The 15529-nt window shown below is 41.4% G+C and overlaps 1 protein-coding gene across 3 annotated transcripts in view; it reads left to right on the top strand.

The window, feature by feature from the left end:
* LHFPL6 (LHFPL tetraspan subfamily member 6) overlaps positions 1-2255 on the top strand; it is a 191417-nt gene extending 189162 nt beyond the window's left edge. For all 3 annotated transcript variants that reach the window (XM_067563046.1, XM_067563044.1, XM_067563045.1), the window contains exon 4: positions 1120-2255. In XM_067563046.1, the coding sequence (XP_067419147.1) occupies positions 1120-1238 (119 nt within the window). In that variant the 3' untranslated portion in view covers positions 1239-2255. The remainder of the gene's footprint in view (positions 1-1119) is intronic.
* Positions 2256-15529: the final 13274 nt, after the last annotated feature.

The following is a 15529-nucleotide window of genomic DNA, read 5'->3' as shown; positions in this document are numbered from 1 at the left end:
ATGTCATACAGTTTTATAAATGTTGTTGTTTTAGAAGCATTCCTTTAAAGAAAGAAGTATAAGTCCTTCTTTTTTTTTTATTATGACAGCCTCGTATAAACTACATTTTGGAAGTGGCCGGTGTAGTTTTAGTTGTCTACCTTCTGTTAAAGGGTATGGAAGTTACCACGCTAAAACCCATGAACTGCACACTTACTCCAGCAGACAGATCTGCTCTTTTTGGTTCACTGACTATCCTGAGCTAGTAACAGGGTGTGGGGGGCCCTGTGAATCAACTCCTTTTTTCACAAGCTAGAAGTCAGACCAAGGATGAATTTGGCTCACTGCCTCTATTCACAACTACTCAAGGGGGAAGAAAAAAAAAAGAGCTCTAGAGTTTTATATTCCCTTGGCAATAGCCCAGATTCCCTGTTGGATTTGATGCTGCGTAGATAGGTTCTCTAAGCTTTACCAATTTGGATCAAGTCCACAGCCCAACGCAGACTTTCTCTCTGTATAAATACTGTGTAATAAATCTAAATTGTAAATAGATAAAGGATGGTGAAGTGCTTATGCACATTCTAATTAGCTATACTTTAGACAGGATTGTGTGGATCTCTATCATTTAATGACTGGTACCTTTTTCAGATGGCCATGTTTACAGTTTCACATTTTAAAATAATGCTAAGAAGTGCCAGGCAAGACAAAGCCCCATTGTGTTAAATGCATAAATGCATAAGATGATGTAGTCACTGCCCTGGGATATTTACAGTCTTCTAGTATCTTGCATTAGCATTACATTTAATTTTAAATTTTTTTTAAAAAGCAAGGAAGTTCCAGTACGCTCAGACATCAAATTGATGGATACCTAAATAGATTAGATAGCACTGATATCTGGCTGCCTTCTACCATAATAGGGAGATTTTGGGTAAAGACTGTAAATTTAAGTTGCTTTCAAGGAGAATGAAACCACCAATATTGATACAGGGGGATAAAATACACAGCACTGTGTGCTATATTTGGTTACTTCTGTTTTCATTTCCCTTTTACTGCTCCAAAAGGAAAGAGCATATAAAGTTTTGATGAAAGCAAACCTCTCCTCCTGAATAAAACATTGTTCCCTTTGTTTGTTCATTTTAGGTACTTGTGAAATTGGCTGGGCTTACTACTGCACCGGAGGAGGAGCGGCTGCAGCTATGTTAATCTGCACTTGGTTGGCCTGCTTCTCTGGAAAGAAACAAAAACAGTACCCTTACTGAGGCTGGCGGCCTGAGAGTCCAGTTTAGAGAACGAATGAGCTTTGAGTGTGACGTGCAGACTTCTTCTTCTGAAAAAAGTGCTCTATCTCATAACTGCAGAACAGTCACTATGAAATGAGAGTGGATGTGGTCAAGGCCGTGAGGTGACACTGTGAATAGCGGGCTGGGGGGGAGCCTGGAAAGATGGACCAAACGCTGCGACTCTCAGGAGGGATGGGCAGTTCTTGCTTGACAGAGTATGTTTCTGGTCTGCTCTAGAAGAATGTAACTTTATGAACAAGGAATGCTCCTCTTTGGTAAATTGTGAAGGTCTTGGTGCACCAATTAACTGAAAGACTGGTGAAAATATTTTGGGTAGGGTATAAACTTTCAAAGCTCCCCCTACAGCACAACACTCCTGAAAGTGTGCGTGTGTGCACACGCACACACATACACACACACACGTATAGACCATGGCACAAAACGAATAAAATGCAAACTTATTGGTGCATTTTTTCTTTCTTTTTTTTTTTTTAATTCGTTTGATGGTTTAATATTCAGTGTTATACCACTTTTTAAACTATACATTAAACCTAATAAAAGGACCAATAAGCCACTTTAACGGTATTTTGTATACTCTCTATACACTTTTTCCTAAAACATTTATTCACTGCTTATTCAACCCTATAGAATTTTTATTTAGCTTCTGTGTTTTCAGCATTATTACAGAAATGCAACATTTTACTCAGCATACGTAGGGGCGTTGCCTGTCAGATTCTTATGAAGGGTAGTAAATGGACATCGTGTAGTCCATTGAGAATTCCACTCATGGTTCTGTAGGGGATTGTTGGTTACGTAAAACTAATGGGAAACTTCTTCCAGATATAGATTTTTGTCGTGTTACATTTAGGCTGTTGTATTGTGCTGTACCATGTTTATTATTTCAATATTCATTTTTGTAAAAAAAAATATATATATAAATGTGCTATTATGTTTGTATTTGAAAATCTCTGTAAATAAATTTTTCTGTGCTCAATACTGGAAATGCATTATAGTGTCATTGGATGATTCAGTTCATTTCTTAGATATCCATAAAAATGTCTTGCAAATAATTGCATCCTTCATGCGCCTCTTGGATACATTTTGCCCCCTAATATACACACAATTTAACTCCCATAATAATCTTTTGCAGTTATAACACACCTTTCCTTCAAAAGGATCATTTACCTAGCAAACTGATACACAAACTATTCACAAACTACTTCATCAGTCTTTGGACTGAATCATGGCAACACGTGACAGAAATAGCCACATTACACATTTTAGGACAGAGTGAAGGCTAGTTGATCCAACCAAAAATAAAGTTGTCAGTCTCAAAAAGGCAAAATGCAGTTTTGGATGGCTATGATCATGTAGATAAATCGAAAGACGGAATGTCTGGACACCTGGATTCTAATACCTGGCTTTGCCATTGATGCGCTATGTGACTGTGGGCCTGTCACTTATCCTCTCTGTGCCTCAGTTGCCCTATGTATAACATGGGAAGAATCAGACCCACCTCACATGAACGTTGATGTGTAAATACAAAATATTATTTTATTTAATACCTAAGCTGGATTTTGGCCGGGATACCGGAGCTAATGCCTTGCAGCTATGAAAAATGCTGTGCGGTCTATAATGCTCATCAGTGGGGCAAGGCCCTTGGTTTTACATGTCATTTGAAAGAAAGAGTCAAATTCTGCCCTCATTTATTCCAGAGTTACCCTGGTTTGACTCCACTGACATATGTAGAGTAACTTCAGATGTATATTAGTATAACTGAGCAGAATTTAGCCAAGAGCAGTGCACCCCAACACCATGCTGTGCTAATGTGAGTTATGCAGACATCCAGAGTGAAATCCTGGCCCCGTTAAAGTCAGTCGATGTTTTGCCATTGATTTCGATGGGCTTGGATTTTACCCTGTGTTTAGAAGAGACCCCATAATTTTCATACTCTGTTTAGACACATATGGTTAATTATATAAATAATTATAATTTATATTGCAATAGCATCTAGAGGCCCCAGCTGAGATCTAGGCCCCATCTATGCTAAGCACTGAACAAACAACTAATAAAAAACAGCCTTTTCCCAATTTAAAATAGACAAGACAGGCAAAAAAAATCTCATTTATTTTAAGGAAAGCAGCATGATCTTAGAAAGTAATTCAATATTTCCCATCTGATGAACTTGCAAGTTTATTAATCATAAAATTAACTGATATTACATTTCAAAATGTATTTTTCTGTTCATATTTTTCCAGTTTCTTTTTTATATAATTATGTATCCCAAGGTTATTATGTTTGTTCTAGTTACCACTTTGTGGCTTAACCTCTGAAAACCATACAAATAAATTGGACAGAGTTTTAGAGGTGTGGTTGCTGTGGGAATAGTTATGTCAATTTTGAATGATTAATTCTGATCTTCCTAAATTGAGTTGTACTGGGTTTTACTTTAAGCTGAGTTGTGTTTATCCACTTTACAATACCATGTGGTGAGAAGAATATTGTGCCCTGTACTTTCCAAATTAGCCCATAATAGCCATATCATATTTGACTTTGAGCTTCCATTAAGAACCACATCAGCTATATTGTGGAGACCTAAGGCAATATACTGGCCTAGATCCTCATGCGCTCTTCCATTAGCATCAATAAGAGTTGTGCACAGAGTTCTAGGGCCCTTCGTATTTTTGTTTTAGGGTTTTCAGAGAATTAAAGTCTCATTAAAACATAGCACCAAATTCAGACCTAGCATACAGAGAAACACTAAAAACTTCAGTGGAGTTCCATCCATTCACACTAAGTCTGAATTTGCTCCGTAGAGAGGCCAAGGGCAGCCCTTTCAACATTAAGGATAGTCACATCTCCCTATGTAGTGGTGACGCCCAAGGTCCATTGCTGCACATGATCATTAGCAGAGAGTTCACTGGAACTTGCCTGCCTCTGCACATTGCACCACCACTGAAACAATGTCGTGAGGCTTCCTCTTAAACAGCAGCTTGATTTACAAAGTTCCAGAGACTTAATTATGAAAATATAAGTACTCTTCTAAATTTAATGAACCTTGCACATCCCCATACTCTTGGACTCCTTGTGGTTTGCATCAAAGGGGGACTTCTGACTTTTGTTAGATCTTTCTCTGGCTTGGTGTGACTTACCATGACACAGTGAAAATACACAAGTATTCTAGCCTCAGGATTAGTTTCTTAAATAGTGCAACCTAATTACGGTATGATTGAATTAATCTGAATTAGCTTGCGATTTTTTATTTTATTTGGAGTTGAATAAAACAGCAATTTTGAATAATCTAGACCATGATGCACGTTGCATCTAGAATCACAGAATTTTAGAGTTGGAAGGGACCTCAGGAGGTCATCTAGTCCAACCCCCTGCTCAAAGCAGGACTAACCTCAGCTAAATCATCCCAGCCAGGGCTTTGTCAAACTGCAGCTTAAAAACCTCTAAAGATGGAAATTCCACCACCTCCCTAGGTAACCCATTCCAGTGCTTCACCACCCTCCTAGTGAAAAACTTTTTCCTAATATCCAACCTCCTCCACTGCAACTTGAGACCATTGCTCCTTGTTCTGTCATCTACTACCATTGAGAACAGCCTAGCTCCATCCTCCCTGGAACCCCCTTTCAGGTAGTTAAAGGCTGCTATCAAATCCCCCCTCATTCTTCTTTTTTGCAGACTAAATAAGCCTAGTTCCCTCAGCCTCTCCTCATAAGTCCTGTGCTTCAGCCCCCTAATCATTTTTGTTGCCCTCCGCTGGACTCTCTCCAACTTGTCCACATCCTTTTTGTAGTGGGGGGCCCAAAACTGGACACAATACTCCAAATGCGGCCGCACCAATGCCGAATAAAGGGGAATAATCACTTTCCTCAATCTGCTGGCAATGCTCCTACTAATGCAGCCCAATATGCTATTAGCCTTCTTGACAAGCAGGGCACGCTGCTGACTCATATCCAGCTTCTTATCCACTGTAACCCCCAGGTTCTTTTCTGCAGAACTGCTGCCTAGCTTGTCAGTCCCCAGTCTGTAGCTGTGCATGGGATTCTTCTGTCCTAAGTGCAGGATTATGCACTTATCCTTGTTGAACCTCATCAGATTTCTTTTGGCCCAATGCTCCAATTTGTCTAGGTCATTCCATATCCTATCCCTACCTTCCAGGGTATCTACCACTCCCCCTAGCTTAGTGTCATCTGCAAACTTGCTGAGGGTGCAATCTACTCCATCCTCAAGATCATTAATGAAGATGTTGAACAAAACCAGCCCCAGGAGTGACCCCTGCCAGCTAGACATGGAGCCATTGCTCATTACCCATTGAACCTGATGATCTAGCCAGTTCTCTATCCTTTTATAGTCCATTCATCCAACCCATACTTCTTTAACTTCCTGATAAGAATACTGTGGGAGACTGCATCAAAAGCTTTGCTAAAGTCAAGGTATATCACGTCCACCGCTTTCCCCACGTCCATAGAGCCAGTCACCTCTTCATAGAAGGCAATCAGGTTGGTCAGGCATGACTTGCCCATGGTGAATCCATGTTGACTGTTCCTGATCACTTTCCTCTCATCTAAGTGCCTTAAAAAGGATTCCTTGAGGACCTGCTCCATGATTTTTCCAGGGATTGAGGTGAGGCTGACTGGTCTGTAGTTCCCTGGATCCTCTTTCTTCCCTTTCTTGAAGATGGGCACTATATTTGCCTTTTTCAAATCATCAGGGATCTCCCCCAATTGCCACTTGCTTTCAAAGATATTAGCCAATGGCTCTGCAATCACATCAGCCAACTCCCTCAGCACCCTCTGATGCATTGCATCTGGCCCCATGGATTTGTGTATGTCAAATCTTTCTAAATAGCCCTGAGCCTGTTCCTTCAACACTGAGGAATGTTTACTTCCTTCCCATTCTGTGCTGCCCAGTGCAGTAGTCTGGGAGCTGACCTTGTCTGTGAAGACAGAGGCAAAAAAAGCATTGAGTACCTCAGCTTTCTCCACATCCTCTGGCACTGTGCTGTAACCGTAACTGCTCTGTAACTGGCTATCATATCATTTTCAGCTGCTGAGACATGAATAAACCAATCCCAGTTTAATAAGGTTTGTTTGTATTTATATGGTTTGGCATCCATTATGCATTATATAATATAAATGCTGTTTGTTGTTCGTGACCAAGGGACTTCTTGGTGCTGACTGGCAGAGGGCAGCATATGGTTACAAGGAGCCACTGGATCTGGTATCCACATACTAGTTCACCAAAGCATGTCATATAAGGTCTGTACTGCAAGCCTGTGTCACACTGATCATCATAGTCATTGTGAAATGTATGTAATGTGTAAAGGAATTATGTATATATAATGAAAATTATGTTCTTAAAGCAGGTGGATTGGGACCAGCCACCAAAAGTTGATAAACCAGTTTCTTTGAGGCACAAGATGTTTATCTATCGCTCTGTCTCCATGTAAATTGAGTATTGTATACTTCACAATGAATGTCTATTAAAGTCTGAGCAAAATGCTAATCAAATGATCGTGTGATGCTGGCAGACCGACTGCCAGCTCTTCCCAAGGCTTTAGGTCTCAGCCAAGCACTGACAAAGTCATTGCCGGAAACCAGTCTGATTCACCTGTGCGTTGGTATAGTTAAGATGGGTATTGGACTTATAACAATGTGTTTAGACTTTATGAAATGCTTGTAAATTGCTGCCTGCATTAATCTTACTTATAATATTTGTATCACATGCCATAAGGTAATAGTTAAGCTTTTGCTTTATGACTGTAAAAAATGTTTGCTCTGAAATTATGAATCCAGTCAGGAGGTATCCTCACCTAACCATCAAGGAGACTTGTCCCACAATGGCCCATTTAGTTTGATATCACAATACAAAGACTGTTAATTTCCCTGTAACGAGGCATGGTTGTCCCTTGGTGTTGGCCCCTAAGGGAGGCCATACCTCCTTGTAGTCCATACAGAAGGGGAAGTCTCCAGGGACAATAGTGGGGGGTTAGTGGCAGTCTATGTGCCCAGTCCTTCTGGCAGGGCAGCAAAAACTTAGGGCTCTGGCCTGTGACCAGGCAGTACCAAAAGGAGTCTATTAGTCCGGGCCCTCTGGAAGGGTGGTGCAGCAAACTGTTAGCATTCTCAGGCAGGGGTGAGCGCCAACACGGTCCTGGTTCAGGCAGGGGTGAGCGCCAGCACAGGCCTCCCAGCCTAGTGGAGGGGAGTTGGCTACACCAGGGGTGGGGTGGAAGGAGGATAGGGGGACCTGGCCCCATCTTACTTCATCGGGTCCCAGCCCTCAGAGTGGTGGACTGTTCCCCCACTGGGTTAGCAGGGCTCCAGCCAAAACGTGCAAACGGGTGTTCAGGCAGGAACACAGCCGGACTGTAGTTGGTTACCCGTGGGCTCTTTCCTACACCCTCTTTGTATGGCACTTGCAGTGAGGAGTTGTCCTCCATCTCCCCTGGGCACACTGCGAGTGGCAGTCACAGCAGCTCCTTGCCCTGTGTGTGGCCGGCACTTCCAGCGGGTTCAGCCAGTCTGCAGTGCAGCAGAGATCCGCTCCAGCTTCCCACTCCTGCAGCAGGCGAGAGACCTCCTCCTCCTCTCCCCTGACTGAGCTGCAGGACCTGGCTTTTACACTTCCCCTTCCTGTCCCACCTCTGGATTTCCAGCAAGTGGGTCATGACGTACCTGGTTCTGCCCACCAGGTGGCATGTGTCGGTCCCTCAGCATCATCCTCTGAAGGAGGACGCAAGTCCTCATTACATGTCCCTGCACATCCAGGAAGAGGCTTTGTGCAAAAGGGATCATCCCATCAGCTTGAATTCTGGACGAAGGAAATAAAAATAGCTGACAAGGAAATTTGTCATCTCTCTTTTGCTGTTTGGACTCTTCCAGGGCTGGAGCTACGAAATAGAAGCACAGATCCCCAGAATCAACCTGGGTTAGTCCTAAAAGACATTCAAAGCTGACAGATTACTGCAACTCTGTCATCTTTTAAAACCATAGATTGTAACCCATTTGTGTATATATGCTCCCCTGCTTTAGCCTTGTAATAACTTTCATTTCTTTTTCCTAGTTAATACATCTTTAGTTAGTTTATTACAGAATTGGCTATAAGCAATGTCTTTGGTGAGAGATGTAAGGTACAAATTGACCCGGGGTAAGTGACTGGTCTCTTGGGACTTTGGTGATCTTTGGTGTATAGCAATGACCTATCACTAAATCTAGCTTGCCTGGACAGCAAGATAGACTGGAATGCCCAAGGAAACTGTCTGTGACTCCACAGTAAGACTGCTATAGTGCTTCAGGAGCTCACATTTGTTACTGGGTCGGTGAAATTTGGGGTCTCTGACCAGTTTGGGGTCTCTGCCCTGCTTCTTGACAGTCTGCCCTGAAGTTGGCACTCACAGTCGTGAACCACTCCAGACAGCGTGACAAATTGCAAAGTCTCCAGGGGAGAATCAAGGACAGGAAAACATAAGCAGTGGGGGTTATCCTGCTTGCAAGAGAAGACAATGGATTTTTGGACTATAACTATAGGGACAGAGAAACTCTGGATCTTTCCACTGAGGAGGCAAGAAGACCGCATGACTTGTCTTGTGAATGGAAGATCACAACCACGCCTGGATGTAATACTCTGAAAGGATTTTGGGTGAGCTTTTGCTCTTCTATATATGACAGTCTCTTGGTAGGTAAGTTCAGTATGAGTGTTTGATTTTATTTTATATGCAGCCTTTGATTCCAATATTTCTGAATCTTTGTTCTTTGTTAAATGAACTTATACTTGCTTTCTCTGTAAGCAAGTATAAGAGCCATGCCTTAAGAGAGCTGTGTTCTGTGGTGTACTGGTAAGGTGTGTTGTGCTATTCCAATGGAAACAAAGGATCTGGGAATTCTGTGAGTGACCAATGCACCAGGGGCTGGACACTGCAGGGAGATGCTCGGGGGACTGAGGGATTGGAGTGTACCTGTCATTAACCTGTAAAGAGAGACCAGGGTCTGCAGAGGCCTGGAAGGCAATCCTTGTGTTGCCGGGGGCAACTAACTTCAAAGCACAGGATAGATTTTAAATGGTTAAATTCAAAGCAATGTAAATGAGTTATTTGTGGAAAATATACTTGAAAGGCATTTATGTAAATGGTTACAATATTTATCCTGGTGAGTTTCCTGTTTAAGTTTTTTGTTTTCTTTTTGGGTTGCTATTAAGCGCTCAATCTTGCAGTCATTACTCAGGCAAAATTTCCATTGACTTGAGTCAGGATTGCAGGATCAGCTCCTATATTTGTGTTGTGAACGTTTTGTTATAGAAGAATCAACATACAAAACATGTTTTAGTAAAGTCCTTTTTGATTACATGCCACATTGAGTCCTGAGACCACAGTGTTGTCTATGGTTCAGGACACCTCAGTGACAGAAGGACACCAAGAAGATGAACCAGAGGCTGTAATACTTTGGTCAAATTTCAGTTGTTGGATTTAGCCTGTGTGTGCTGGGTGGTGTTGGTGGCTTGTGATGTACAGGAGTCAGACTAGATGAACTGGTTTGGTGGTCCCTTCTAGGCTTGAACTCTATGAGTACAAAAACCATCAAAGGAGCTAAATATGTATAGCTTAGCTAACTGTGGTTTTGGTGAACCTCAGCCCAGACCAGCAAAAGTTTGACAGATCTGAGACTTGATTACTCATTCATCTGGGAAGACTGAGAACTAGAGATGGTCAAATAAAGGGAACATTTCTCACAAAAAGTTTCAACCATCTTGGCTAAGAACTCAGGGCGGGATTCACAAAGGTATTTAGGCACCTACCACCCACTGAAATCAATGGGAGTAAGGCACCTAAATACCTTTGTGAATCCCACCCTCGCTGCTTATCTGAGAATCCCTTCTCTCCACGCTTTCCTTGCTATCCATTTTCTATCCAGACGATCCTAGCACCCCACCCTCAATGAACCTTAGCAAATGGAAGAAAGAGGAATCACAGAGTTTGTTGGGCTGATGAGACAGACTTGATGGTTTAGGAAAGCTCAACTGTGGAGGTGTTCCTTGGCGGTTCAAGTTCAACGAACTCCAGCTTTCAGATGTTGATTCATTTCTCTCCCTCGGAAGCCATCAACCAGGGTGGAGTGACCAGCTGCTTCATAAAGTGAGCCTGTCATACTTGCCCAATTGTAACAAACATACTAGAGAGACACAGATTGTGATTTTGGGGCTTGAACGATGAGGAAAAGGGGCACTTAAGAAGGACTGGATTAACTCTTCTGTGGGCCTGGGCTATTACATTTTTGTGGGGCACCTGTATATAAGTCTTTTTCCTAATTTAAAACAAAAGGATCACAATTATGGCATTGAGGCTATTAACACTATACTAAACTAGCCTTTTAATTAACATAAAGCTGTTCTGTGGTTACATGTCAGTCTTAAAACATGTAGAACTGGAGTCAGCAACCTGTGGCACGCGAGATGATTTTGAGTGGCACTCACACTCATGCTGGGTCCACATCACGTGGGAGAGGGATGGGGGTGAAGAGGTGGGGATGGGAGGGGGGAGCAGCTGCCACACGGCACTGCTTGAGTCTGGTAGCGGCTCCTGGCCAGAGCGCTGGGCACATGTCACGTTGGAGAGGATCGGGGGGGAGAAAGAGCGGGGATTTATTTTTGCAGGGCCCCCCTTAGCCCGAGGCCCTGGGCTATAGCCCCTAAAGTCCCTCTGTTAATCTGGCCCTGCACTTAAGCCTTTATTAGACTTTGAGAATAGCCTTCTGAGTGAAGTGGTGGAAAATCCTTCCCTTTAATGCTGGAATGGACAAAGCACTATGCTGTCTGGAACAAACCCTTCACGTCTAAGGAAATTGACACAATTAGCTACCTGTAATTTTTATGGTTTCATGATAATTTGTCATCTGTAAATCTCCATTCTGGCATGTTAATTATTCAGGGACCTATTGTTGACTGAAACATAGCTTTTACATTATTTGTATGTATTCATTAAATGAAAACTTGAATAAACGTTATGTAGGTTGTTCGCTAAAAAACCTAAAGATGTACCTCCATAGAAAATCCTTTAAAAATCTTAGACTATCAAAGGAAGGTAAAGAGTTCTTTACAACTCTTAATTCTCAATTGTTTCTTTTTTCCCTTCCTAGGTACTTCATAGAAGTCACTTGCTGCTACAATTTACATATCATTCTAGAGTTGGAAAATGCTCCATTATGAATACCAAATTGAATGACAGACAGATAATCTGCATGTCAACATAATCGTTAACTCTCCCACCCATACTTAACCTCAGAGTGACAATGGTGAAATTAGATATAAGTGCAAAAAGCCCTGACATTTTAATGTTACCCTTTCAGCAGAAAGGATATAAAAGATATGATTTCTAGTAGGTATTATGCATTTTATTAATTAATTTATTATTATTATTCAAATGATGATGGATCAGGGAATTTGAGACAATTAGTTTAAAGATACAACCATTTGAGTGAGTGGGACGATTAATATATTAACCACAAATGTAGGGGCCTAGTCCCACAGGCCTTACTGAGAACAGTGTCCTGTTAAAATCAATAGGGAGTTTTAGTGGAGTAAAGACTGCAGGATCAGGCTTTCAGAGAAAAAATTTCTGGACATTTCATGCCACTGGAAGTACCTATTGGGAATACAACTGTTAAGAACACCCCCTACATCAAGTTTGCACAACCAATCTGACACTTTAAAGCAACAAGGTGGGTGAGGTAATATCTTTTATTGGACCAGCTTTTGTTTCTGAGAGAGGCAAGTTTTCTAGCTACACAGAGCTCTTCTTCTGTTTCTGGGAAAGGTGCTCTTCCCAGAAACAGAAGAAGAGCTCTGTGTAGTTTGAAAGCTTGTCTCTCTCACCCACAGAAGTTAGTCCAATAAAAGGTATTACCTCGCTCACCTTGTCTGTCTAATATCCTGGGACCTACATGGCTACAACACTACATACTTCAAAGCAAGTAACTACAAGGGAAAAGATCATTCTAGTCAGACACAGGGAGCCGATTAGGAGTTAAAAGATGTGACATCTACATGCGTGTTTTAGGCCCAGATCTCATTGAAATCAATGGGTGTTAGGTCCCCAAATACCTTCAAGGATCTGAGAGTTAGGCACTTTTAAAAATCTCACTAGGCACCTATCTGCATCCTTTGGTGCCTCAAGACCTTTAAAAATCTGATCTTAAGGCTCCACAGATGATATTGCTCAGTTTAATCCTATCCATACCAGCCAACAGAACCATTTTAGTAACACTGGTTAGCCACCTGCATGTTTAACTATGCCTAAAAATGTTGTGAAACAACAGCTCATTGTCCTGTGTAGACAAGGTCAGGCTAGAGAAGAATTTTGGTCCAACCAATCATTAAAGAAATACACGTAGCAATATAAGATGGTTCTTGTTTTTTTTAAAAAACTGAAGTCTGTGGCACAACAGTCTGTCACAACTGTAAGCTAGTCTATTTAACTGTCCTTCCAATCCCTTCAGCTCCAGAATTTTACTCGGTTTACAAAGCCTCAGTCAGGGATTCTAGGTGTAACCACTCATATATGATGTGGGTCATTGCAAATACAGTAGCTGGTAAATGGAAAGTGAGCTGTTCATGTAAGTACTTTGCTGTGTGCTAAGACTCCCACTGACTTCAGTGGGCTTTTCATTGAATCTTAAGTGTCTGATCCAGCTCTTGTTGGAGCAAAATGTCAAAACTCCCAATGACTTAAACTGATATTGGATCAGGCCTCAATTCACAAGAGAAATACTATAAATATCTCATCTCCTACATTGAGCTATATCATAGTTAATCTTCCAGTGTTTATTTCTATAGGAAAAATACATTATATATACATACAGCTATAAAATATCTGAAAAGCTCTCTTTTGGTCTATGTATCTGTCTGTATGCTCTATATACAATAAGTTATCTGAAAATTAACATGAAAAGATTCCACAAAGTCAAAAGACATGACAAATGGGTATTAATTTGGGGATCTTCACTTATTTGTGCAGATTAGGAATTTATTGTTATAAACCACTTTAAAATATTTTGTGTTCATTTTACAATCAGTACAAGCAAGTGGAGTTTGGTAATAGAGTACAGATTTTGCAATACAGGCCAGTTCATGAGTCAATAACAAATCCTTATCTTGCTCATTCCAGAGGGGAAAAGTGAAACATGCATTAATTAAAATAATGAGCAATTGTTCAAAAGATAAAGTAAAATGTGCAGTGTGATGGAAGGCTTCATTTCTAAATTAGTGTAACTGAAATAAGAAGAGTGTGGTGGGATTTTTTTTTTTTTTTTTTGCGCTTGCAAATGAAAAAGACGAATAACAGAAATTAATAGCAGGGCTGGAGATGCAGTTAGTGTGTATGCTAGTGTAACGAGGATGACATGGGAGAATGATGCCGTAATCTAGTGACTGAAAATAAGAAATGGGAGGCAGGACTTCTAGGTTCTATTCCTAGCTCTACTGTAAATCATTTAAATTCTCTGTGCCCCAGATTAGTCTTCTGGAAAATGGGTCAAACAATAAATACTCTTCTTATTCTGTGCCTGTACAGCACCTAGCAGAATGGGTTCATGGTCCACAAATGGAGCACCTAGGTGTGATCACGATACAAAGAACAAATAATGATAATATTTACCAGAAATGAAGTGAGGTTTAAAGGATTGTTGTTAGCGATGTAAAATAATCTCAGGAGGTAAGGAGATGTGAAAAGGAAATCTGAGTTGATAAAATAGATATAATTAGGACAGCATATTTGAAAGGGTAAAATATTTGCAATTGCCAGGAGATAAGTGAGCAGCCAAAGAATTTTGAACATCAGGCATAACAGGCTTATTTGTTTTCAAATAACTGTCAACACATCATTAGTCCTCTATGACTCTGGGATTTATATCCAATCACAGTGCAAGCAGGAGTATTACCACAATGGTGCAGTTTAGAATATTTATTTTTCCTCTTTTTAAAAATCAGCTGTATTTTTGCAAAGAATTTGTGACACATCCAGCGCCCTATTCGTTGAGTCGTAAGTTTGCATTTCTTACTGATATGCCAGGGAACGCCTTTTACTATCTCTTTTCATAGATCATCATCTCAGTGTGAGTAAGATATTTACTGCTGTACTCCCTACCATGCTCACTAGCTGTTAGTGCCTCTGTAAAGTATTTCAGACCATTGCATGCTTATGCAAAGTTTCAAGCTCTTCTCTCATTAACCAGTTACAGCTTCTTCCCTCAGGTTATTAGAGCCCTTTATTGCATGAAGAAGGTTCTAGCAGTACCCTGCTATAAGTCCAGTGGTTAATAATAGCTGTAAAAATCAACTCTCATCATTGCTGATGTGGTTGCTACATCAAATTACCTTGCAGCCTAGTCAAAGACAATAATACAGTAATGGTCACTATGAACTGTCTGTTTTCATGCCCTGTAAGTTGTAATTTACCAGCAGGATTTCCAGTGAGTGGGACAATAGCTGAGTGTGTGTATAAAACTAATGCTGTGACGCACAGATGTGCAGGGCCATTTTAAAAAATACACACTGACTTTTTAGAACTCTGCCAAGTGACTATTAAGCAATCAGCTGTGCGCCATTGCCTAGAACAGCGGTTCTCAAACTATGGGGTGGGCCTCTCAAGGGAGGCGTGGGAATGTGTCAAAGGAAATGCGGAGCTGCGTGCTTTTCTTTTTTCTTCTTTTTTTTTTTTTTTTATTTTTTAAAGGGCTCTGGCTGTCAGCCCTGATGGCTGGGACTCATGCAGAAGGGCCATATACATCCTGGAGGTGGGAACAGCTGGAGTCCCACCACCTGGGCTCAGGCTCTCCTCCCCCCACCAACCCCCAATCCCTCATCGAGAGGCAGAGGGGCATCGGCTCTCAGCCCTGGGTGGCAGCAGTAGCGCAGAAGTAAAGGTGGCAATGGGGCTCTACGTCTGCTGGGAAAAGTGATATTGACAAATATCACTTTTCATGTTACCACCCTTACTTCTGTGCTGCTGGTGGTGCTGCCTTCAGAGCTGGGAGCCTGGCCAGAAGTTGCTGCTCTCCCCTCTACCTTCAGAACTGGGTGGTGGTATATGTACTTGTGGGGGAGGGGCATAAAAGATTACAGCCCAAAGAAGAGGGACCCAATCAAGTAAATTTTTGAGAACCACTGGCTTGGAAAAAGCACTTCATTCTCTCTCATTAGTATTTTTTTTTCAATGTACTGGAGAAGGGGTCATGGCACCTCAGTCTATAGGCTGGATATTGTCAGCATCT

Source organism: Emydura macquarii, unplaced genomic scaffold (assembly GCF_026122565.2).
Source record: "Emydura macquarii macquarii isolate MOO-44397 ecotype Brisbane River unplaced genomic scaffold, CSIRO-AGI_Emac_v2 contig_2473, whole genome shotgun sequence".
Classification (NCBI taxonomy): domain Eukaryota; kingdom Metazoa; phylum Chordata; order Testudines; family Chelidae; genus Emydura; species Emydura macquarii.
Note: the sequence above shows the minus strand (reverse complement) of the source record. Positions and strands in the feature narration are given on the sequence as shown.